General features: G+C 41.7%; 1 protein-coding gene across 2 annotated transcripts in view; it reads right to left on the bottom strand.

The window, feature by feature from the left end:
* Positions 1–1,491: 1,491 nt before the first annotated feature.
* The window catches only part of LOC126344437 (uncharacterized), a 200,293-nt gene continuing 175,321 nt past the window's right edge, over positions 1,492–26,463 (bottom strand). For both annotated transcript variants that reach the window (XM_050002020.1, XM_050002019.1), the window contains 3 exons: positions 21,456–21,585; positions 21,227–21,382; positions 1,492–1,931 (listed from right to left, as the gene is read on the bottom strand). In XM_050002020.1, coding sequence (XP_049857977.1) covers positions 1,779–1,931; positions 21,227–21,382; positions 21,456–21,585 — 439 coding nt within the window. In that variant the 3' untranslated portion in view covers positions 1,492–1,778. The remainder of the gene's footprint in view (positions 1,932–21,226; positions 21,383–21,455; positions 21,586–26,463) is intronic.

Genomic DNA, 26,463 nt, shown 5'->3' with positions numbered 1-26,463 from the left:
CCATTTAAGACGATTTCCGGAAAACAATCAAATAGCTTATTGTGGAATTCATTACTTCTGTTTTATTGCTTTTGACATTTTATCACGTTTGTATGGTTTTCACTTCTGTTAAAATTTTCGTGGCTTTTGTGGTACGTTAAATAATGTAAGTATTGCTTTCCATTTCCAACGTTCCACACTCACTGATTTGACTGGATATGTAGTGAAAAATACTTCACGTTGTTGAGTAAATATACAACGTCTTTCTTTAGTAAATCTACAAGAGAATCTTGAATAAACAATCCGCTAATCTACTGTTTCATACCTCACACCCGCTGCTTAGGAAACTAAACAGAGAGAAAAGTGGTATAATTTTTTTGTTATTAAGGGTTTGTATGTATGTTATCTACGTGCACCATAACGTGGTGTTGTTGTTTTGAGAGAGGCGCTTTTATTCCTTCCTTTAATGAATCTGATCATTCGTTTGGTCTAGTGTGAGAACTGCGAACATTTGTTTCATAAACAAGTATGATGGATCTGCCCTTTCAACAGTAATCTGTTCAAAATGTTTACACGCTTACTTTCTATATCTAAACGTTCAGCTAGCTTCTTTCTGTTAACTAGTGACTTCTCCACATGGTAAACGTTACACAACATGAATTATATGGACATTTTCAAAAATGAAAACTGATGCACTTCTAGCATAGCTTGTGCAGTGAGGATTGTTATGTTGAGATGCCTCGTTTGAGTAGCAGATTTTCTCCGAGCAATGGAAATAATGACATTAATGTTGGGTGTTGTTTACGTTTTATGTGGAAATTATGTATCAGTCTCCTGACAAACTTTTTATCAAAGTTATGTAAGTGTAAACTTTTCTCTCCGCTGCGCTATTGTTTCCACCACCTTCTTATTCTTTCTGCTGCACCACTGTCATCTTCTGGAATTCGCTTTTTAATGGTTCTTTTTACTCCCCCAACATAAACTTCATGGCATTGCAAAACACCCCCCATGCCTGTCTCTGAAGTACATTTCCTGTACCTGCGGTGCATGAGGACTGCAGTGGCATGCTGTCTGTTAAAGAGATAACGAACAGAATAGCCGAGGTATGCTGGTCAGCAGCCGACAGACAGTTGACATCTGACGTGACGAAGCGCACAACTCAGCAGGTGACGAGCTACTGAGGCAGCCATCCTTTCTAACTAAATAAATGAACTCGCCCAGAGGTTAAGGGGAGAATGCATTTCTGCACCGTGGCTACACTGTTTTGTGCGACATTTACCTAGTGTCCAGCAAAGGATTACGCTCGCAAATGAAGTAGCTGTCAAGAACGTCTCGAATGTCAAGAGATCACGAAAGCATTAATATCCGAGCAGCTCGGTTGTGTTTAATAGTGCCTGTTTTGCTTCGTAGTGTTCTTTTCCATCTAATTACTGTATGAAATGTCATTGATAAATGTACTGACTCTGTGTTGCGTATCATGAGGTATATACTGAAATTTGGAATCACAATTCCTAAGCGAAAAATGTCAATTTATTCACAAAAGATGATGGTGTAAGAGTTAGCGTTCTTAATATTGTAGAATGTCTTTGTTTCACTAACCCTGAACATTCAATGTCTCATCAGGACAGATGTAATAAACATTTCTTGCTTGATATTTGCTAATTAATTCACTGTTATTAAACTTATTTTACACTGCACTCGAATGATAGGTCACATAAAAGACAATTAACAGTGGTTTCATATTACACTTACAACATAGATAACTACAAATTTCTGCTTGTTTCTCAGCTATCGATTTTTCATTTCGCTCTCAGGCGGGCTTGCATTGCTGCGATACCAGTTTTAAGCCTCATATTATCCATACCGATGCTTGTGAATTCAGGATGTGAGAATATATTATCGGATGTATTCTCTATCTCCTTTTCAAGGCTCCGGCAAGCAGTGTATTCGACCTGCAAAAGAAATGTAGGAAGGTTTTCTGCAGAAATCGTTAACACACACACTCAGTTAAAAGTGAAATACCTCAGTGAAAATGAACAAATACGTAGGTGCATAAAAATATTGTAACACTATACTGATTCCGAAAGAAACATAAATGTCTTAGGCGATAGACGAGTAAAGTTTCTGATGAATTCAGCTACCAGACATTACTGCCGAAAAATGAGTATTTTGTGTCGACACCCACAACTACAATAACACAATGTATATGTCATCACATCTGGTCAAAGACCTGTACTAGGTGATTCTGAGCTATCAATGTTCTTTTAATTCCGCAATGTCTGTAGCTCACTGGTACAAGAAACATTCAGGTAAATTGGTAATCAATATTAGCTGTCACATATCCATTTGATAAACGAGGTCACATAAAAGATTATGAAAAGGTCTTTTATACTGCATGAACAATGTGGTGTTGCATTGTCTTGTTGGAATATAGCCACAGGATAGTGCTAAAAAAAAGATTATAAATTAACAACCTTCAAGATTCCAAATATAGAAACTCACAATGAAAAAAAAAATTGGTATCTGGGACTGCTGCTGATATTCAAGACATACTGCTGTTGTGTTCTTCAGTTTGAAGACTGGTTTGATGCAGCCTCCCACGCTGATCTATCCTGTGCAAGCCTCTCTGCCTCTGCATACTTACTGCAACCTACATCCATTTGAACCTCCTCACTGTAGTCAAGCTTTTGTCTCCTTCTACTATTTTCACCGCCTATACTTTCTTCCATTACAAAACTGACGCCTTCTTTATGGCTCAGGATGTGTCCTATCAACATATAATCGTCTTCTCTATTAATTACGTTTTCGCATAAATTTCTTTTGCAGCCCAATTCTTCTGTAGTGCTACAGGTAAGACATACTATGAGATATAAATCTACATAGCAGTCACCTAGTGCTCACGTAGTAGGTAAGCAAGTGTTGTCTAAAACCTTGGCCTGTTAATAAAAAGCTGTTAACGTTTTGGTTACAAAAGCGAAGAGTTGTTCCATAACATCGCAGTTCTTATGGGAGACAACTGTATCAGTTACATGTTGGGATGCGTTGTTGGGCTGAATTATATGTTTACTGGCGCACAGCGAAGTTAAGGATTTTCTTGAATTGTTAGAAAACTGATTGCTATTCGTTTATCCACTTAAACTGTATACCTGTCTGTCTTAGTGGTTCTGCTGTAGCTGAGGCTCTGCGCAAAATTTTCTGATAATAGTTTACTTTCCCAAGGAATGACTGAAGTTGTTTCAAGCTCTTAGCTGTCAATCCAGCCCATGCACTTGTGATTTGAATCTTCATTCGCCAGTGTAGAATTGGCTAGTTCGGTACCAATAGGCAACATCACATAACGTATATGGACAAAGCACAAGACGCAAACGTTACACTTTGAGCAAAACTAGTCGTGTGTGAATAATCAACAAGTATATTCTGCATCTGCATCTAAACTCTGCAAACTATTGTGAAGTGCATGGCAGGTGGTACATCCTATGGTACCAGTTATTAGTAGTAGTAGCTTTATTCATCCGTGGATCTCTTTTTACAAGGTTATAGGACATTGCAAAGTATTTACAGATTTATATCAATTTAAAATAAGCTAATTCGTATACAAATATATTTGCAGACTTCTAGTTAGAGACAATCTTTAGATTTACTCCTGGTATACAACACTTTTTTTTAGAAATAACTTATTAAATAATGTAATGCCACATTGTTCACTCACATCTCACTATCAGTCACTGCACACGCTATACACACAGTGTTTCATAACACATCACTCACTACACACACACACACACACTGTACTACAACTTCCCATTTGCTATTCTAAAAAGCTGTGTCAGCATCCCTCCATAATGAGTGAGATGTTGAACTCAGAAAGAGGAAGAGGGGTTAGTATTGTACTATGTACATCTTGGGGGTAAGTATTTCTAGAAAGGATAAAACAAGGAAAAAAACATAAAGTGAGGGTGTTAGTGGAATGTTGAATATTTCATAGTAATAATAATAATTATTATTTATTTGTATAACTTTTTTTTATCAAGCCCCTACTATATTTTAGCTAAGTAATCCTTTAATGTATAAAATGTATTGCATAACAGGTACATTTTAGCTGCCTTATTAAATAAGTGTATTTTTGCAATTTCTTTAATCTCTTTTGGTAATTTATTGTGCAGTTTTATACCTTGGTAGAAAATGCTGTTTTGGGTTTCATGTTTATTTTTTCTTGGTAAATGTGAGTTGAGTCTATCTCTTGTTGCATGGTTATGGTCAGAGCTGTTTCTGCAATAATTACCAATGTTATTTTTGATGTGTACAGCTGACTGGTAAATGTATTCACATGGATCAGTTAACATCCCCAGTGTTTTGAACAGATCTTTACAATGAGCTCGACTAGTATTTTTTGTTATTATTCTTATAGCTCTTTTCTGGAGTTTGTAAATTGTGTTCATATTTTGTGCATCTGTTTCCCAAAAAAAATGCCATAGCTAAGAATTGAATGTACATATGAATAATATGTAACTAAAAGACACTGTGTGTTACACACTGATGATAGGATTCTAAGGGCATAACATGCTGATGACATTCTGTTTGCAAGTACTTCTTTGTGTTGACACCACTTCAACTAAGAATCAATATTCATTCCTAGAAATTTTGCATTTGTTACACGGTCTATAGGGGTGCCATATACATTTAAAGTAACATTGTTATTTTTCATCTCCAAACTTGAAATTCATGGCATTAGTTTTCTTTATGTTCAATGTCACTTTATTGCTTATTGACCAATCATTAACTTCCTTGAGAGTTTCGTTTGCTTTCACGGCTTCCTCAGTGATTATAATATTGCTATCATCAGCGAAGAGAATTTTTACACCATGAGCAACACTACTGGGAAAGTCATTGATGTATATCAGGAACAGTATTGGTCCTAATATGCTACCTTGCGGAAACCTGTGTTAATGTAATTTAGTTCTGATAAGTGTTTTACTAAATGTTTAGATCTATTTGAAGTATGTGTTATCTCTACTCTTTGTACCCTATCTGTTAGGTATGATCTAAAACAGTCATTAGCTACCCCTCTTATTCTTAATGTTTCTAATTAATTTAACAGAATCTTGTGGTCGACTGTATCAAACGCCTTAGAAAGATCCAAAAATATGCCTGTGACACTCTCATCTTTATTAAGAGCCTCAAGTGCAACTTTTGAGAATTCTATTATGGCTGACTCCGTATTTTTGCCACTTCGGAAACCAAACTGTGATTTGCTTAAAAGATTGTCTTTATTCAGGTAATCCATTAATATGTCTTTCATAATTGCATCTATTATTTTTAAGAATGGTGACAGCAGGGAAATGGGTCAGTCATTTTCTATGTTTTCTGCATTACCTTTCTTAAGCAAAGGTACAACACTTGCCTGTTTTAACTGCTCTGTAAATGTCCCTGATGTGAAGGATTCATTTATCATATTTGTTAAGAGGCCTTGTATAACCTCTTTGCATTGTTTCAGTACACACATTGGTACTTCATCTAAGCCTACTGGCTTTTTGTTTTTCAGTTTTTGAACAGTTTTATTGACTTCATTCTCTGTGATTGGAAGTAACATCATTGTATTTAGCGCAACATTATTTACAGGTGTTATATTTGTTTGGGAGAATCTTTACTGTAACTTTTCTGCAATACCTAAAAAATGGTCGTTTACATAGTTTGCTACGTGTTGTGGATAATTTATTACCTTATCCTTCTCCTTTAGTAGTATGTTATTCTGCGTTTGTTTGCCTCTCCCCGTTTTCTTTTTTATAACGTCACAGACTGCTTTCCTTCTATTCTCTGCGTTATATATATTATTTTGTCATTAAATGACCAGTTATGGTTTCTTGCTTTCCATTCTTGTATGGAGAGCCAACAGAATGACTGTTAAACGCCTCCATCCATGCTGCAGTTACTTTAATCTTAGCCTCATGATGCGCTCTGATATCTCTCGCCATGCTCCAGAAATTGTTATCTGATGGCTTTCGGAATGAGGGCGGGAGAACGAGGGTGTGACAGGGAGTAAGTGTCGGGTCGAGGTGTGGTGTGGTCACGTGGGCCCATTCGGTAGCTCCGGAGGCTCGCGCCTGGTGTGTTGCCCGAGCGCGCGTAACATATGTAAATTGAGGGTGGAGAGGGAAGAAAAGAAAGGGGAAGATCACATTACGCTGATTCAGCAACTACGAATGAAAATGTGGACCTGACTGGGATTCGAACCCAGGATTTCCTGCTTACTAGGCAGGTGCGTTAATCACTGTGCCATCTGGCACACAGTGTTATCGCCACTGCGTGGACTATCTCAGTGCACCTCGCGGCCAATCCACATTCCCATCGAGCGCCGCTTACCTCTATGGTCGGTCTCTGAGAATCCCACGAGAGGTCGATTGTACTGAAAGGGTACAGTACCGCTCAACATTGAAAATAGGTACAACATTCTTCGTTATTCTTGTCAGTACAACATATTTTTTCTAATAATAACTCAATTTCACTTAATACACCGAAGCCGGATACCAGTGTAGGAAAGAATGACAATTTATATATTTAATTGATCACACGTGCACTCCCACAAAATAAATCCCTACACCCAATTGGGTGAGATCTGTGAAATGAATGAATGTATGGTCGTCTGCTAACCGCAGATAGTGAATGTGCAATATATGATCATCTTTGAGACGGTCCTTTGGTCACCTTTGGTGGAACCAAAGAGATGAAATTTACCTGTGCTTTGAGCGCCTGAAATGTGGCTGACCAGTACGGTAGCATGGTGTTCCCCCAACTCGGAGGAGGTGCGAGATGACCTGAAGAACAGCCATGTTTCAGCACTCTGGCGCTGGATCTTGTGTTGGTAAGACCTGTCTTAGGTGTGTTCCGTAAAGACAAAAGAGCGGAGAGATGGTATGCATGTGAAATACTTAAGATTAGTTTGGAATAATTATTTCTCTGTTTCAGGAAATTTTGGGGGCAGAATTAAATGACAGGCAGGTAATATTAAGGGGATCGTAGTAATCTTCGGAAGTGACCAACGGTCACAATGAAACCACATGTAGCAATAAGTTGAAATACTTGGAAGTGCTAGTACTAAGTTGAAATACTTATGAGTGCTAAAGTTAAACTGAATCACTGGCGTGTGTACTATAAGTTTGAAATATTTAAGAAATGGCGTGTACAGGACTTGAAATTAGAGACGAGCACTTCCACGCGGTGAGTACTGTGTGAGTCTCAATCTGTGTATGAGACAGAGGATAAAGAGAAGTACTCGTCCAAGGTATCAGTTGAGGACTCACGTGTGTGACGAATATGATCTTAATATTACTTTCGGTGTTATGTTTCTGTGTGACGCTAGATTCAAACTCTAATGCTCTGAGAGAGAAGCAAGGTGAGTCAGCCGTCTATCCGGCAACGCCACTTGGCTTGCATTGCACAGGAAGACGTGCATATATCCTCCAAAGTTCGTAGTAGGAAAGAAAAGTTACGAAGTGGGGCAGTGTCGTGTGAAACTAGGATGAATACTAATTGAAGTGGGGAAGCTGAAAGTGAAGTGATTCTAACATTGTGAATATTCTTTGTGATTGTACTCTATGTTTCCAGTGTGATGTATTTCACGTAATTTAATTATGCGTGGTTTGCATGGGAGAGTAGGAAGATAGGTTCAGGGGCACTGGGTTATGCATGTTCCTGTTTGTACCGCTCGGTCTGGAGGAAATTTTCGTGATGATGGGTGTGAGAGTCGAAGTGTGAGAGATAGCAAAAGATCCACCATCCTATCCAGGAAGTGCACTGTAGCGTTAGATAATTACGAGACCATAAGATAGAGAATCAACAATATAAAGCCAAGCCCACTGGGCGAAGTTTATCATGTGTAATTGTTGTATAAAATGTAATGGTGTGTTTAGGTTATCTTTGAATCATAATAGAATTTATCGGAATAAAAAAGATAGTGAAAAAAATATTGGTGGCCTTGTTCTTCGAATAGTGTGTAGTCATGATACCCAAAATTTATAATGTGTGCGCCATTCATATTCAGTGCGATGTCCACGTGTTGATCAAAGCCGTTGGGTAAGAAAGAAAATGTCGTATTGCCAGTGCGTAGTGAACAATCAGAGTTGTGTAAATTAGTAATAGACAGATGTGCGTTATCCGTTTCCGTTGCGTATTATTCAAATAGGAGAATAATTTGTAGCTTAATTGTGGGTACTAGAGCATATAATCACTCATTGATGTTACTCGAGAAATAAATAAGTATAAATCCACTCGCTTGGCAGACCACTCATCTTGCAGGCCTGACTGCTTGATGCCACAGTATGAACAAGGCATGTGGGTGCCTCTCAGTACATTTGGGCATCTGCAACGGAGAAGGTGGACCAATTGCCCAGCTAGGCCTATCAAATTATATGAATGCTTGGTATTTGTTCTTTCGGACATGTCCAAAAGAACGGGCACCACGCATGCATATAATCTTATAAACGGTTCAAGGTGGGACCTCCCGGCCACGTTAATCTCCACGGAATTCTTCCGTAAGAGAGTGCCTTATAGGGCAGCTCCATTACATACACGCACGAGGCCACCGAGCGCTGTGGACTTCTTCATGCCCACCATGACCTTTCTGCATTATGCCGGGGGAGCAACTTTGAGAACTTCAATTGCTGTTAACGCTTCACCTGTCTGTGAGAATGTAGTTGCGTCGTGTGTATCTATTTTTATCCTGGAGCATTTGCACTATGGTCACTCCACAACATTTCGATTTGTGCTCGGAACTATTACTTTTGTCCTTCCAAGGATACGACAGTAAAAGTATTAACGGTCGGATTACGATCACTTTTCAGCCTTCCTAGCTTGAAGAGCCATTAACGTGTACATTTTTTAAGTGTGTTTAATTTTAGCGTTCCTTTTCTTTAAATGGCACTGCTGTGCGGACTGTGTATTTTCTGACTGAGTATTTTAGGGTGTGTTTCTTCAATGCTTTACCTCCTGAAGAAATTTTGCTGTTAGTTTATTCTTTGGTAATGAGTTTCGTAAACGCGTTTATATCCTGACTGTGCGTTGCGTGTGGCTACACGAGTTGTAATTTATCACAGTGGAGTCTCAAATTGTTGACATCACCTTTTTGTCGTGTTTTACGCCTTGAGGCGGTTCTGTAAGTACGAGCGTTGTTCATAAATTACAACACCTTTTAAGCTTTTAACGCTCATTAACACCATATAAGCATGGTCTTTATCGAACGTATTTCTGATCAAAGCACGATTCTGGTAGCTGAAGTCCAAAGTTTTTGTTACCCACGCCTTTTGCGTTCTTGTGTAGTATTCATTGGGCACTTTTAAGGTGTTTGAGTGAAACATTACACTGTGTTGCCTTTTCGGCTAAACATCTGCTACGCCAGCATTCATGATTATAAATTCCATCACGAATTAATAATCGTCTCCTTTCTCTTGAGTACTAGCCGGCGTTTTTAAATTTATCAAGAGTACTGACCGTCCCCTTCGTTTAAATTAATCAGCATTTGTGTGATCCTGGTATTTGGCTCATGTTGTGAAAGCTTTTTTTATGGGAAGGGCATTCATTCATGTTTGACCCCTACCTTTAACTTATTACATTTTGCTTTATAAGATATGAAAAAGTTACTGTACCTTCCTGTTGTTTTAAGATAATTATTACCGTGTAGCGATACATCACAGTAGCTCCCTTGTCACAAAATTTCTTAGCGTACTTGATTTAGTTAGTGAAATAATTCCTGCTTCACCTGCATTCGTGGAGGCGGTTTCACCAGTGGGCTTGGTGAGTAGCTCTGTAATACACTGAGATGCGCACAAGCTTAACTGTTTGTTCTGACATGAAATCTAATGAAAGTTGCCAGGTTCTGGCGTTATTCCCTCTTCAGTCACTTAAAGGTAACTAGACAATGCGAGAGGACCCGTAATTTGAGTAAATATTCGTAAGTGTGAAGATCTGTTTGGGTCTACGTTCTAGAGAGTCGGGACCTATGTACTTGGGATGTCCGTTTCTGAGAAGTTCCGATTTTTCTGGAGATGTCGGGGCATGTTGTCAGCCACTAGGTGGATTGTTCACAAGCAGAGTTTGTTGAATGTGTGAATGCTTTTCCTCCTGCTGAGAAGGCCCGTTACTAGTAATTTTCTCTAACCCCAAGCACTGGCATTTAACAATTTGTTTAGACAGATAACGATGAATCTGAATAATTTGTTCTAAAATCAGAATTAGTGCTTTCTAGTAACTTTCTCTAAAGCAAACAGTGAAATTTGATTATTTGTTTCAGACAAGTATTAACTTCTTTAAATAATCTGCTCTAAATAAAGGATTAATATTATTGTAATTTACCGTAAATTAGGCGTTTCTGTGAGTCTTTAATGTTTGAGCCCAAACAGGGTTAATACCTTTTATAATTTTTTCAAAGGAAAGATCAAAGTTTTTTTTTAAGTCGTGAATGATGTTCAGCACCCTGTTGTCCTAGTCGTTCCAATCCCAAGGCAACCATGCACGGAAGCCGTACACACACACACACACACACACACACACACACACACACACACACACACACACTGAATTAATTCAACTTACTGAAATAAAACAAAATCGATATGATATAATGATATGAAACAACATGTATGAACTCTGATCAAATTTACTGAACCTAAAATGTAAATGATATATCATTACAAACAGAAATTTGTTTCAGGTTAGAAACCATATCCCCTGCCTGTCGCAAGTAGTTGCCATAATGAAACACCGCATTCGACTACACTTGTAGGTACTGAACCTAACATTCAAAGTTACTCGTGTTTTTTTTTCAGCTCTTCCAAACAAACAACCAGACGATCTCCCCTTGAGAATAAAACCATTACTTTGCAGCTTCAGCAATTCCGAACGTGCTTCACAATAACATCCCATCTCACTGCACTTCTTTTTGTTCCTTGTTTTATACCCACTGCTTCAGTTAGCTTCATTTTGGCGAATTTCATTTGACTCAAATAATAAAACGGCAATATATGTATAGAACTATGAGACTAGAGAATAATTAATTATTAATATGAATGGAACATACGAATTTGAGGATGACTAAGTGAATTTCTGTTTACCTCACATCTACAGTACAACAGTAAAAATAAAATATTCCTACCATAGATAAATCCCATCGACAGACTCTGTAGCTGAGGGAGTCTGTGTTTAGCAGCTGAGTGGTGTGGATGTCACATATTGCTGCCTGCTGAGCACACGTGCTACTTTTGTTTACCTTCTAAGCCATTACTTGTGCGCTGTCTTGTACTCTAGGTCAATGGCGAACAGAGTCCTTAAATCAACACTCCGTTTCACACTTGTATTGACTATGAAAAAGAGCACTTTCTTTGTGATGTAGCCAAAATCCCAGCAAACGACACAGTGGGCATCTGCTTATCTAAACCGAACAGCATGGTGCATGTTAAAGTCACGGATGATGCAACTTGCTATAAGAGTCTTCGGAACACACAGAATGGATGTTGTTTATACTTTCCAACTGTAACGTTGGGCCAGTGATGGTCGACCAAGCAGGATTAGGCATGCAGAGAATTCGACTCTCTGAACTGCCTTTTGAACTCCCAGCAACCAACGTCATGGACGCCTTCGATCGATATGGCACCATTCATGGCCATGTAGCCAAACAGTGCGCACCATTTCGATCATATCCAGTCTTGAGTGGCGTCCCTGAATAGCCAATAAGCTTGGGCATCATGTGCCATCCTACCTCCAAGTATACGACTGTCATGCAGTTGTCATTTACGATGGCCAATTCAGGACTTGCTTTGGGTGTGTAAAGGAAGAGCACATTCAGTCATATTGTCTCCATCATCGCATCACACAATTGCTGGCCTCTGACGAGATGCCCATGCTATAATCGATACCCCTTCCGGTTTCCTTCGCAACAGTTCTCGTTATCCCTGCAACTTTGTACCACTGCCTGGATTCTGTGTCGGCGCCCTAATCGGATACCACTTACATAGCCACTGAACAACTTCCACAGCAACAAACAGTCGTGTTGACACCACCAGCGCTACCCTCAGTGGTAGTCGATCATCCTTCAGATGGCACGATGGAAATGAAATCAGTGATAACACTAGTAACAACCTTTCTTCTGGAACGACACTGTTTGCCCCTGTCGTCGGACAAGCAGGCCAGCCACAGAAGCATAAGTCACCCAAGTACCACAACCACAGACGTTGTACCGCCTCAGAGTGGGCTGCCTCTCCTCATGATGATGCCTCGCTTGAAGCTCCCACTCACAACGACCACAGGTCGACTGAAGTCGAACACACCCAATGTAACCCTAACTCCCACAAATAAACAGCCACCATCAGTCTCAAAAGAAAGTCAAAGGGTTGTTAGTGTACATGTACCTCTTTTGGAGTTTTCTTCATCAGTCAAGCATCCTGTACTGCCAGAGCATACAACTCATTCGCTGAGAGCCAAAACTTGTGCATGGAGCAATGATGCATAAATCAACCCTGACCTCAGGTACGTGGTGATGCACCAGTGGCCTTAACCTAACCATATCTATGCTCCAACTTTTGGAACTTGAGTGGATGGTATACGACCGCCTTGGTTGCCCTTGATTACCTACAATGTGATACCAAACCTCCCTTTATTGTACCACCAATCATACAGGATTTCAACGATCAACAGCAACCACAACAGCTCGCCCCTGAAGTTATCTCTGTAATTAGACGTGATTTGGGCATCTGATGTTGACATAGCACTCTTATAGGAAGCATGATAGGCTACTCTACCACATTTTTCGGTATTACACCTTAAATATGAGCCAGTGAGCCCCTTGGCAGGCATGCGGCTACATGTGGATGGATGGATATGGTGGATATAGACGCTCAACAGTGTAGTCTTTAGCGCTCGGCTACATGTGATCGTGAAGGAATCTCTGCTATGGTTTTCACCATTCTCCCAATGGCATGAGGCGTGGCTTTCATCACTATGGACATGAAGATCATTAAAATCTACACTCCATACGGTTACACCCAACGACAGAAGAAAATGTCTTTCTACTCAAACAAATTGCCCCATTGTTATTAGCGCCTTAGAATAGTTGTACGTTCGGAGACGAGTTCAGCTATGTCTTGCAACTTTCTATTGCAAGGCACAACTGAGGTCGTAAAATGTAAACTTTCACGGCCGGAACTGTCATGATTAATAAAATTCTTTTCCGGGCTATTATGCCGTGGTCTGATGGATTTCGCATTGTAACCCAACGTTTCGTCCCCATCTACGGAGGACATCTTCAAGGAGGTTCGTTATTAATCACAACTGAGGTCGCCTCCTCAGGTGCCTCACTTTACCTATCAAGAACTCTGCATGATCGTCTGCGACTTTCTACTAAGCGGCAAATGGGAAGAGATGTTTGGCAATGCCCACAGCCGTACATATCAAACAATCCATTCATAAAGGCGACTTGATAGGATTTACATCTTACGTCTCCCAGGAGCTAGCGTCTGACGTCAACGACGCTGAATTGTGTCCTGTAGCTTTCTTTGAGCATACTGTAATATTTGTATGATTCTTCTCATATTGCAACGAGTCTAGTGTAGTTGTAGACCATCCATCTCCAGGAGGTAGAATGTCAACAGCACATAACAGAAGCTTGGATGACTTACGATGACTCTCCACCTACAGAACGACATCAGATTGGTGGTTACGGTGTACCAAGCCCTCCTTACGGGAAATCCTGATGCGATAAAGGAAGAACGTGATGGCATGGCGCCTACACACAACAAACTACTCTTACACCAACCTCTGAGGCGTAGACCTCTAAGGACCCGATCAGTCCACCGCAGCAAATTCAGGTGCGCTTAGTAATGTTGGCCTGACCTGGTCTACAGGACTCCCTGGACTATTAGATATCTACTACGCATCATATCGAAACCGACGATCGACGACACTTCATAACCAAACTCATCATACCTCGGGCACAGACTCTCACATAACAATCTGAAATAGTCACCACTTTCACCAATCACCACAGAACTTCTGTGGTGCTGGGATTGCTAAATAGCAAGCAGCAGCTTTGCAAGTCATGTCTTACATCACCTGCACCATCCTTGATGGAGAGGATACCCAATTAATGGAACGGATCACCAGGATCAATGTGGAGGCCAACATCAACAATGGTGTCATTAACAAGTTCCCTGGTATAGCCGAATTGCCTACAGAGTTATAACATGCCTTCCAGACATTAATGGCCCCGAGATAGACCAGCAGGTTTCAAGAACTTTTCACTGTGGGCCCTATCGCCCCTTCCGCCTTTTGTCATGGACATCATTGTCCCTACACATAAGCCACACTGTGGTATAGAGATCACCAGTCATCATCTGCTAACCCTCCTTAATGTGGACTACAAAATATCTGACCACATTTTGGCAGTGCGCCTTCATCCCATTATTCCCATCATCCTTTCGCCAGAACAGGCGACCCCAAATGGTCAGGTGACTATGCAGACAGCAATAGGCAGATGTCAGGATGTGATATAATTGGCCACAATGCACCAGCTCTAGGTATCTATGGTTGACTTTGACTGCTCATGCAATGAAGTATGTCACGATTTCTTATTCTCTATGATGGCTTGGGTGAGCTTCCCACCTCCCTTCCTCAACGTCATAGACGGCAATATGAGAGCGCTAGCTCCTACATACAAATCAATGCTCTCTTAATGAATCCAGTTCCGATACAGCACTCTATCTGAAAAGGCTGTCCGCTGTTGACCCTGCCATTTGTCGTCGCACTAGAAGCCCTGACTAGGAACCTGAAATATACACTCTCATGACAGTCACACAAGAACAACACACTTTCCATTGCCAGGCGTAAATCAACGATCTACTCCTCGTGGTTCATTCAGGAGCGGAATCACAGCAGATCTTGAAGCATCTACTCCGCTGTCCCAACCCTCTTAAGTGGGTTGTCTACCTCAGTCACCATGTTGCTTCGGAACTAGTGCTTGTTACACAAGTCCTGCCCGTATCACACATGACTGGACATCGTCTGCAAGCGGTCTTCAGATACTATCTGATGTTGGGACTATCTTTAGGGTGCAGCATGAAATTCTTGCCCTTCCCCCACTTGGAGGAGGCCCTGGTCTCTGTGTACATGCAAATGATGTGGAATGAATGCACTGGACTGGGGGTGTCCATCATATGCAGTTTGATGGACATCCTCATGCTGGCGTCCATCCTTTCACCGGTGCTAGTTGGTCAAATTCACACCTTCTTGTTACATACTACAATTTTTATTGTGGCTTACAGTTATGTGCATCCAACGTTACCAACCACGCATCATCCTATGACTGAAGACATCTACCTCTCCGTGCTACATCGAGTGTCACGTAACATCGCCAAACAGAAGATCTACTGCTCAAATGTGTGTCACACAACATCGCCAAGCAGAAGAACCCTACGATCCATTGGTAAAATTTGTGGTGCTATATCCAGCAAGTTTACCTGCCACACATATTTGAGCAACATGATGCTTGGTTACGAATGGTAAATTGCGACAAAACAGAAGCTGCAGCTGGATTAACTGACACCCAGTTGTGTGCCACCACCCCACGTGCTCATCAGCCCTTGATGTCTGGGAGCTCCGCCACAAGATGTTCGTCAGCTTTCTCTGCATTCCTTAGACCATGGTTGAGCCAAAGGCATACATCTTTCCTGGCTGCAACGCCATACTCTGTAAGAAAGGCTGGGCGCTCAACTATCTCTATGGCGACAGTGACAAATGAGGCCTCACCTTTTGGTGTAGGTTACAGAATGACCACATCGTCTGGAGTGATGACCCACTTACCAGGCCCCGTTCGCCAACTACCTGCATGCAGTATTCATGGCTTCTCCGCCCAGTTGGAGCATAATGGGCCTTATTCTCACTCCCATCCTATGATATACCTCTCCCACTCTTCTTGCTGCATCTGCGTATCCCGTCCCCACCTTCTGAGGACGTCAAAAAAAGCGAATGCATCTTACCCACTGAACGAGGCAGACCCATGACAATTTACCTCCCCGCCCTGCCACGTCAACCTAATCGGGATTAAATAAAAGGAAGCCTCCCCCATCCTATCTTAACTACCACTAGCACTCTCCTCCCGTTCATATGGCTGTGGAGAGATCCAGGGGAACCAGGTCCAGGCCTAAATTACGACTCCTGTCTTGGGCTCCACTGATCCCTCCTTCTCTTATTATGTACATTACAATGTAAATACAGAATGAGATTTTCACTCTGCAACGGAGTGTGCGCTGATATGAAACTTCCTGACATTAAAACTGTGTGCCGGTCCGAGACTCGAACTCGGGACCTTTGCCTTTCGTGGGCAAGTGCTCTACCAACTGAGCTACCCAAGCACGACTCATACCCCTTCCCCACAGCTTTACTTCTGCCAGTACCTCGTCTCCTACTGTGCTCTACTTCTTTCAGGAGTGCTAGTTGTGCAAGGTTCGCAGGAGAACTTCTGGCAGGTAGGAGACGAGGTACTGGCAGAAGTAAAGCTGTGAGGACCGGGCGTTTGTCGTGCTTGGGTAGCTTAGTTGGTTGAGCACTTGCCCGCGAAAGGCAAAGGTCCCGAGTTCGAGTCTCGGTCCGGCACACAGTTTTAATCTGCCAGGAAGTATCACTGTAAATACGTTTCTCTGTTGTTCCTCATTGATTTTTCCTAATAGGGTTACTAAAAAAAAGAGAGGACGGTAAAACACACTTCTGCTGTGGGGAGCCGGGCGGTGTGGCCGTGCGGTTCTAAGCGCTACAGTTTGGAACCGCGTGACCGCTACGGTCGCAGGTTCGAATCCTGCCTCGGGAATGGATGTGTGTGATGTCCTTAGGTTAGTTAGGTTTAAGTAGTTCTAAGTTCTAGGGGAGGAGAGATGGTTCCTGATCTCCAGTGTTTGCGCCAATGTTCTGGTTTAAATTCCAGACCTCACCACATTGACTCATGAAGTGGCCCAATTGATGATGATCCGTCCCTGGGATGAGGACGTTAAGCTCTGCAGCTGGCTTGGTGTTATTCATGAGGAGTAGGGGATGTGCCAGCACCGCGTTTCAACCTCTCCCTTCCTTTTATCCATAACAACATAAACACAACACTACACTGTACAAACACTTACCACAGTCATCCACAAGACATAGATACGCAAAGACACTTCATACCAGGTCGGTGGAAGGCAACAGCAAACCACCTCCACTAGGACATTGCCGAAACCGACTCATGAGCCTTGCATCTGCTCCATTATGCTTATTTCCTGACAGTGGGATTATTTATTATTATTATTATTGTTACTATTATTATTATTATTATTATTATTATTATTATATACTACAGATCGCTGCCTCATACTCGCTCTCACCCCCTGTAAATTGTAAAATCAAGGAATAGAAGTTCTGGTAACACACTGGATGGGCAGAAAGTAACTAGACATTGAAACTGACGTGTATCTTTTATCTCTGCGGAGTTATTTGTTTGAAATTAATGCAGTATGTACATGTATGGGAATATGAATGCATGCTTGAGGGATATGATGGTGAAACGAAACTTGACTTTCTGACTGTCACTGCCGCCCTGCAACCCTGATATTAACATTAGGCTGTATCCTACAACAAGATTTTATTACTATTTCAAATAATTTGGAACAATGGAAATGGCAGTCACTTCTGTCCTTTAGCTGTTTGTTTTATTTCATAGTCGGGGACTGATGACCTCAGGTGTTAAGTCCCATCGTGGTCAGAGCCATTTGAACCATTTTTTTTCTATTTCATAGTCCACACGAAAGTACTCTGGTTGCGCTATCTCCAATGTCTGTGCCATCAATGGCACCTTAACCGCTAAGATTCCCTTTCTTCTTACTCTCACTGTTGTACATAATCACACTGTTTTAGTCCACGTCATCAACGACCGTTCTGGGATAAACTGTTATATTTAATTACTGATTAACACTGTTGTCACTTTTCATCCCATTAATCTGTGCTCACAAAGCGAGCAGAACATAGTGAGGAGTGCTGGCGCGGCACCTGCACTCCCCGCTTCTGCCGTCAAATGTTCGGCATGTTGTTAAGGTGAAAGGACGGTAAACACGTTTCCGGGCCAACACATTTCTCAACACTTTCATTATGAATTACTTTTATATTAGAACACCTTGTCAAAGCATATATGTTTTGCTTTAGTTTCCAATACGTCCAGGCTCTACATACTATCTATACTAACTACTGCGATACCCTTCTCCGATCTGTATCAACTACAGTATGAGTCAACAGCGCTGAAAAATGAAAAACACCAAATGCTTGCCCACACTTTTTTATATGCCGTTGTTTGATGCAGCTGTCCACCATAGTCTATCCTGTGAATCTCTCCTTCAGCTCTTTACAGCTAGTGCTACTTACGTCTACCTGAACCTGTTTACCAAAGTCAAGCTTTGTTCTCCCTTTATGGGTTTTCAGCGCTTCTCATATGACTCATTGATGTGTTCTTTTAATCAACTTGCGCCAGGAATTAATTTTCTCCCCATTTCTATTCGGTACCTCCTCAGTAGCTGTTCAATCTAAACATCAAATTTTCAGGTCTTTTTTTTTATTTTAAGCAACATATTTCAGAAGCTCCTGTTCTCTGACCTGTTTATCGTCCACGTTTTGCTTATGTACAAAGATACAATCCAACCAAATACCACCCGGAAAGATCTCTAACACTGAAAAATATATCCTATGACAATAAATTCCATTTTTACAGAAAAGCTTCCTTTCAAATCCCAGTCTGCAAAGTTTTTATTTTCTCTCTCCATACCTTACTTCCCGTTCTAAATTTCTCCTTAGTTTCCTTTACTACTTGGTCTATATACGTATTTAACAATAACAGAGGTAGACCTCAACCCTGACTCATTTCCTTCTCAACTACAGATTCCCTTTCACGTCCTTCGACTCATAACTGTACCCTTGTTTGTCCACTAATTTTATATAACCGTTCGCTGTTTCCACTTTTTTTTCTTGCTACCTTCAGAATTTCAGAGGCTGTGTTTCAGTCATCATTGTATCGTTTTCAAAAGCTTTCTCCACAGCTGGCAGAGCTATACACGTAGGTTTGCCAACCGATAAACGTAAAATCAACCATCAAACAAAGACCCTTAAGTACTCTAGCATAATATGCTCTTCAGCACACGCTCAATGTAGCGTGTTAGTTTAGGTTATGAGGAAATAGTTAGTAGTCAGGTTTTCACCTAATTATCTGACAGTTTCTTTCCAATCAGGTCTAAAAGCACCCTGAGAGCTTGTTGTATACCTGCAAACATTCCAGCTTTAAAATCGATAATACGATATTGTTTTTCTGTATTGTCCCTTCTCCGTAACAAAGTCGCTAACGCACGTTGAAGCCGTGGCACTCGGCCTAGAGGTAGTCTTTTCGGACACTTGTTATGGTGGAGCCTATGGCCTACGGGGGGAAGAAGGGCTGGTGGTGTCAAATTCCATCAACAGACTGTGTGCAAACGTCCTTGGTTAAATTCCAAACTTTCTCTCACTGCCTCATGGAGTGGGAGATCATGATTCAATGCTTATGGCGTCCCATTTATCGTACGAGGAGATTAAAATCGTCATTCCCTTTTGTATTAATCAAGAGGCAGCGCCGGGCGTCTTCCTCTCTCTTGCATTCATTCCCATAAGCCTTCAAAACAATACATGCATAGCGTTAAACTGCGTAAGCCATCGCCACAACTGACGGTACGAGTACGGTCGGCAAGGCGAAGTGAAGGCCTTGGCGGGCACCACAATGCTTACTCCCTACAAAGAGACATGGCTAGCAGTGACAGCTACACTGACCGCTTTCATTGTTGTGCTTCATTTTTATGTACAAAAATTTAACGTCGTATCGGTGCGCTTTACTGAACTACATCGCCTCGAGTGAAACTCTATCGTCTCATTTATTCTGACGGCAAATTCAATAGAAGGAATATTTGTGCTCAACGTGTCCATCTGCGTCCTGTAAAAGCTATGCTCTTTTCGCTAAGTTACCAATGGCACATTTATTACATGCGCTTTGCTTCCACATAATTAAACTACAGTCCTTTCGGCGTCGTTATCTCCTGCCATAATCTGCTCTCAACATGTTACTCGTGCTGTCCGTCACGGTTTCCGTCATCTCTGTCATTCCTTTGTCTTTCTCATCGGCGACAAATTTAATTGCATTAACAAAGCCTTCGTGGATGCCCAAGAAGGCATTTCCCATAATACCTTTCCTTGGTTACACTGTGAGATGACAACGTACAATACTTTGAATTAGAACATAGCTGAACCTAGTCATGATTGAGGGTTTAGGGACTAAACCGTGACGTCATCAGTTGGTTGCAGACAGCCAAATATAATACAGTATCTGCTGTACCTAGGCCTAACATCTTCGGTGTCAGCAACCATCATGACATCAATGTTTTGAAGATGCCTAAAACCCAGGGATCAATTTTTCCAGAGGACATAACGGTAACGCACCGACCACCCACCAGGAGGCAACCCAAGCACCGCTAAACGCCGCAGGCTACACGGACCTATTCTCTTCTGCAAGACACGTGGTCAACAGTAGGCCTGACTGTATCCTAGCGTTAAGTGATATGTAGGACAGCGCTCAGGCCAGACCACACTAGTTGGCTCCGAGTGAGTTTTCTCAGTCTGGCGCGGATTACACAACGTTTCCATCAATTAGGATTGTCACTCGAGAGCTGCCTCTACGACTTCGGACCCTGGGAGCCGAAAGCTGTGGAGTTAGTTTCGATGGCCTTTTCGCCAAGGACGACGTGGACTCTGTGATCGTGGCAGACTTGTGTACTTGGAAATTTATTCCTGTTTTAACTTTCAAATGGGTACACGCCAGACTTAGACAACTTTGATTCCTACCGGACTCTGACTTTTATGAAGTGTCTGTTTAAGTAACAATCTAACCAGTCTTCAATCGCCAGAAGTATTACTGTTCTACTTCAAGAAGCGACTTATTTCTTGTTTTGTTTCCACCTGAGAGTAGATGTGCTATTAATATTTGATAAATAGAATTGTTCAACCATTGCTACCCGGATATTTTTTGTGCCGCCGTCAGCAGACATATCAATATCCACTAGGACCTGCCCAGGACAGCAATATCACTTCCACATAAAGTTCCCAAAGATCAAGTGATTTTGTTTGGCACTAAATACGACTTTTCTATAGAGCGAAAAGCACGGACACAGGAAATAGGACTCACATGGTACATGTTGGTCAGCTGTTCCACGTCCGACAGTAACCTGTCTGCCAACTCTCTTCTCTGGGCTGCATAAGGGCTCTCTGTTGGCGCAGCAGTCCTCAGTAACTCCGCTTCGTCTATCACACCCTGGATTCGGTTCATAAGGTCTTCCGCTACCTGTTAAGATATACAGCATCAGTTCTGTTTATGACAATATGTTCAGCTATATCTTAAATATAAAACTATTTACCTTAACTTTTGCTTGTAACCTTTCTGTTTGGAGTTTGAAGTCTTCTCTAGCTGCAGCAGCCTGCGCCTTCATATGTTTGCTCCTGTCGTGCATAGCACGTGATTTTAGAAGTGTCATCATGTCGGCCATTCTGAAAGTATGAAGATCACAATTTTTAATGTATACACTACTGGTGAGTGCAGCAACACAGGAACGTTTCAAAACAGTTGTCTACTCAGCGATGAAACAGACAAAATGTAAAGTAAGAAGCAAAACGTAAAACAATAAATCCATATTCTAGTTCACGCTAGTTGATGGCCAACTTAAAGAGGAGAGGTTTCCGAGATAAGGATGTACTGGAGAGAGCATTTATTCTAGAATGGAGCAGAGCGTGGTTGTTCGGTGGTTAAGTGACGTAACCGGTTCAAATCTCCACCTGACCATCCTGATTTAAGTTTTCTCTGGGTTTCCTAAGTCAACACACAGGATTGTCATTATCTCCTCTGTTTTTGTTCTATTGAACTAATACTGCATCAGTTGACCTCGACATCGACAAAATGTCAAATTCTCATCTTAAAGACTTTACTGTCGAAATTTCAGGACACAATCCGTGCTCTTTTACAATAGAGAAGCTGATAGGGCAACACGTAACATTTTCTAGTGCGCCCTATAATTATTCGGAGTCCTGCTACTCTTCTGCTGGGCAGGTAAAATTTGTGTCATTTTTATAATCACCGTTCAAACTTTTCAACCCAAGCGACATGTCACAAATTATTAGCAGCAGTTAATGCAAAGCTAGCTAGAAATTCCGAGTAGAGTGTATCAGGAATTCCACTGAGTCCTCTTTATTTGTCGACGTCGAAGCGTTACAGCTGCTTTCTCAGCGCCCATGTTTTAGACTGACGTAAAACAGTAGTTGAATGGAACGAATTACCTTCTAGATTAACTTGTATAGAAAAATTTGGTAAGCAGAGTTCGTCATTTCAGTTTTCATTTTGTTGTTGCCAGTTTCAGTACAAGTATCTTTACCAAGCTTCTGGAGATCAGTTTCTGTGCCGCTAACTGCCTTAACATGTAAGCGTCATTTGTTAGAATTCTATGACACATTCCCTTTTTTCACAGGCATTTGAACTACATCTAAATGTAATGCGCTTTCCTTTTCACATATTTTATAGCAAGCACTCCGTTATTAGAGGCATTTTCAAATCGTTTGGAACACTAAATCTTCTGAAAAATAAATTCTAATGAGTTTGATAAGCCGCTCGCCTCAACAATGTTGACAAATCGATAATGTATGCGTCCCTAGAACTAAATAATCCCTAATTATCAGAATATACCCTCCAAAACAAAAAACGTTGCACCACGGAGGAATTATCCAAGTGGAAAGGAAATCGATAGATGTGATGTCCGTGCACACACAAACGAATGATTACAATTTCAGAAAAAAGTTATGATTTGTCCTAGGTAAAGAGTTTCACAAATTAGGCAAGTCAATAACGCGTTGGTCCGCCTCAGACCCTTATGCAAGCAGTTACTCGGCTTGGCATTGATTGATAGTTGTTGGATCTCCTCCTGAAAGATACCATGCGCCTCAGGCTCTTATGCAAGCATTTACTCAGTTTGACTATGATTGATAAATGTTGGATCTCCTTCTGAAGGATACCATGCAAGTTCTGTGCAACTGGAATATTAGATCATCAAAATTCCAAGCCGTTTGGGGAGAGCTCAATTGAAGAGAGCTCCGGCGACTTTTTTTGGCCAAGTTATCATTTAGCAAGCACAAAAACAAGCGGCAGAAACTCTCGCCAAATGTACGCCGGCATTAACCTGCTGAAACGTTATCCCAGGATAGCTTGCCGTGATGGACAACAAAATGAGGCATAGAGCATCATCGACGCACTGCTGTGCTGTAAGGGTACCGCGGGCGACAACCACAGGAGTCCTGCTTTGAATAGAAATGGTTCTTCAGACGTTCACTCCTGGTTGTGACGCTGTATCTTTGGCGGTATCCAAGGGCGACTATCGAGGGCGTTTCCAGTCACCTCTTCGCCTTGAATCTCATTAAGTGGAGTAGAATTATCTTCAGTGATGTGTCCTGCTTCTAACTGTGCCCCGATGACCAGTAAAGACATATCTGGAGATACACCGGACAGTGGTGGGATACCAAACTGACTGCCGCCTACTAAATGGCCCGACTACCTGAATTGATGGTCTGTGTTACCATTTCTTTTCATAGCAGGACACCTTTTGTTGTCATCCGCGGCACCTTTACGGCACAGTCAACGATGACCACGCTCGTTCTGTTGCCCTTCGCCGGCCGGTGTAGCCGAGCAGTTCTAGGCGCTTCAGTCAGCAAACCGCGCGACCGCTACAGTCGCAGGTTCTAATCCTGCCTCGAGAATGGATGTGTGTAATGTCCTTAGGTTAGTTAGGTTTAAGTAGTTCTACGTTATAGGGGGCTGATGACCTCATGTGTTAAGTCCCATAGTGCTCAGAGCCCCCCTTTTTTTTTTTTTTTTTTTTTTTTTTTTTTTTTTTTTTTTTTTGCCCTTCCCGGAAAGCCGTCCAGAGCTTACATTTCAACAAGATAATGCCCGCCTGCACATAGCAGGAGTTTCTATTGCTTGTCTTCGCGCTTGCCAACCATACCTTGGTCAGCAAGGTCACTGAGAAAGCTCGGAGCATTATGGATAGGGCCTTCCAACCAGCTCGGAATTTTGACGATCTAACGTGCCAGTTAGACAGAATTTGGCACGATAGGCTTCAGGAGGTCATCCAGCAACTGTATCAATCAATGCCAAGCCAAACAACTGCTTGCATAAGGGCCAAGGGTCGAACAACGCTGATTTACTCGATTTGTGAAGCTCAATTTTTGCACTTACATCTTAGTCGTCGGTACAACCGCAAAACGTTTATTGAAACCAGTATCAGTGTAAATATCCTAACAAACATTTAGTCTGTCCTTGCCAGAGGAGCCAAGATATTCACACCATTGGTGAACGCAGTTTGACGATGAGTTCAAAACTTTGGTAATAGACGTAGCGAAAAAAAACTACTTTTACAAAACAAAAATTTATTTGTCAGCATATATCTGCATTGGAGATAAATGCATTTGGTCAGCAGAGATTCCAAATATTTTTGTACCAATTTGTTCCACTTCACAACGTCTCTAACCATTATCTGCGTCTCGTTTTTATTCCTGTGGCTTCTTGCTGATAGAATGCCTAACTTGTGAGCTTCCATAGTAAAATTATGTTAGAAGTCATCTAGTTACCTCCAGTGACCTGTTTTGTCAGAAAACACATTCCTCGTCGACACTGCCAAGAATCGGCACAACTACTTCTTTCTCACTAGCAACCACACACAGCGGAGTATGTCCTTTATGTCTGTTGGCAAAACAATATTTCGAAATGTCTTTCGTCATGCTGACAGTGATGTCAGACTCGCCAAAGCTCAAAGGCTTGAAGCTGCACAGAAATCTCTCCCAAGCGAAACCTCTTAAGCGCGTGACTGCGTGTGTGATGGCTCTCTAAGTTTTCATATATTTTTAGGTTTCAGATATATATTTTTAACGGTTTTTGTGATAATATTTACTATATAAGTGACTTATTAGTGGTTTCTTCATTCACCTCTGCCTTTCTTGTGTTGTAGCCTGATATTTGTGTTTCGTATCGAGCAACTTAACCTCTCACCCGTGTTTACATTCCGCGCTGACCAGTTGCAGCTGTAGCGGCGCATCGAAAGCTAAGTATTAATTAATTGTTTGTGTATAGTGGTTTATTTAGGAACTTTTTTAGTCTTCAACCGGTGTTCTTGGTGTTTTCTGGTGAAATAATTTTAGAAGAAATTTTTGGGAACTGCTTTCAGTTTCGTTACTGTGTCATTAGACGCTTGGTTTTCTTTTTGTGTTAGCCTTTAGTCATATTCTCATTTGTTGTTGATTAATACTGTCAATAATAGTAGTTACTTTCCTTGTAGAGCAAGTTTGTGATTATTGTAGTCAGTTTTTAACATCTTCTTATTGTAGAAGCGGAACTTAGATAAAGTTGTTTTCTTGTTTCAATAACTGTAAAATTTTACCATGAGTGAGAAGTGTGGGCTTTGCCGTAGGTTCGTGAGTAGTGGATTGCGGTGTGAGACTTGTTCGAAGTATTTTCACTGGGGGGAATGCAGTGGGGAAGCCAGTGGGCATTCTGGTGAGATCTTCTCCTGGAACTTCAGGTTATGTAGCAAGTATAAGTTGATAGAGGAGCAGGAGCGTAAGATCTGTGCCCGTCAGGTGCGGTTGAAAAACGCACAGGAGGAGCTAGACGGGATGAGGAGGGAGAAGGGGGTTGGGAAATGGGAGCTGGCTGTGGACAAGAAATCTGCTAGGAGAAGGAGATTTTCATATGGTTTTACTATTGGTGTTTGCAGTAGATATGACCAACTGTCAGAGTCTAGTGGAGAGGAATCTCTAGTAGCTGTAGATGTAGGAAGTATGCAGCAGACCTCAGCAGTTACGGTGGCTAGGACAGTTGCAAAGTCTAAGAGAAAGAAGAAGGTTCTGCTGTTAGGTAGTTCTCATGGTAGAGGTATAGGCCAGCATTTGCAGGAAGTGTTGGGGAGTGAGTACCAGGTCACCAGTATTGTGAACCCTAATGCAGGATTGGCTCAGGTGACTGTTAACATAGGGGGTTATGTAATGATTTTACTAAAGAGGATCAGGTAGTGATTGTGTGTGGGGCTGGTAATAGCATTGACAGGGATGGGGAGTATGACATAGATGGTGACCTGAAAAAGATAGCCACTCAGACTGGCAACAGGAATGTGCATATCGTGGAACTGTTTCAGCGTCACGATCGGCCTTATCTTAATACAGCCGTCAGGCTTAATAACATGAGACTTGGGGGTGCGCTGACGACAGAAGGCATGAGTCACATTTCAGTGGTGTCGGTGGAGTCTATCGGTAGAACGGGTTTCACTAGACATGGCCTGCACCTCAACAGGTATGGAAAGGGGAGGCTCGCAAAGCTTATAGGTGACAGCA

The sequence above is a fragment of the Schistocerca gregaria genome, chromosome 1 (assembly GCF_023897955.1).
Source record: "Schistocerca gregaria isolate iqSchGreg1 chromosome 1, iqSchGreg1.2, whole genome shotgun sequence".
NCBI lineage: Eukaryota > Metazoa > Arthropoda > Insecta > Orthoptera > Acrididae > Schistocerca > Schistocerca gregaria.
The sequence above is the reverse complement of the archived record's forward strand: the minus strand, read 5'-3'. Positions and strand labels throughout refer to the sequence as shown.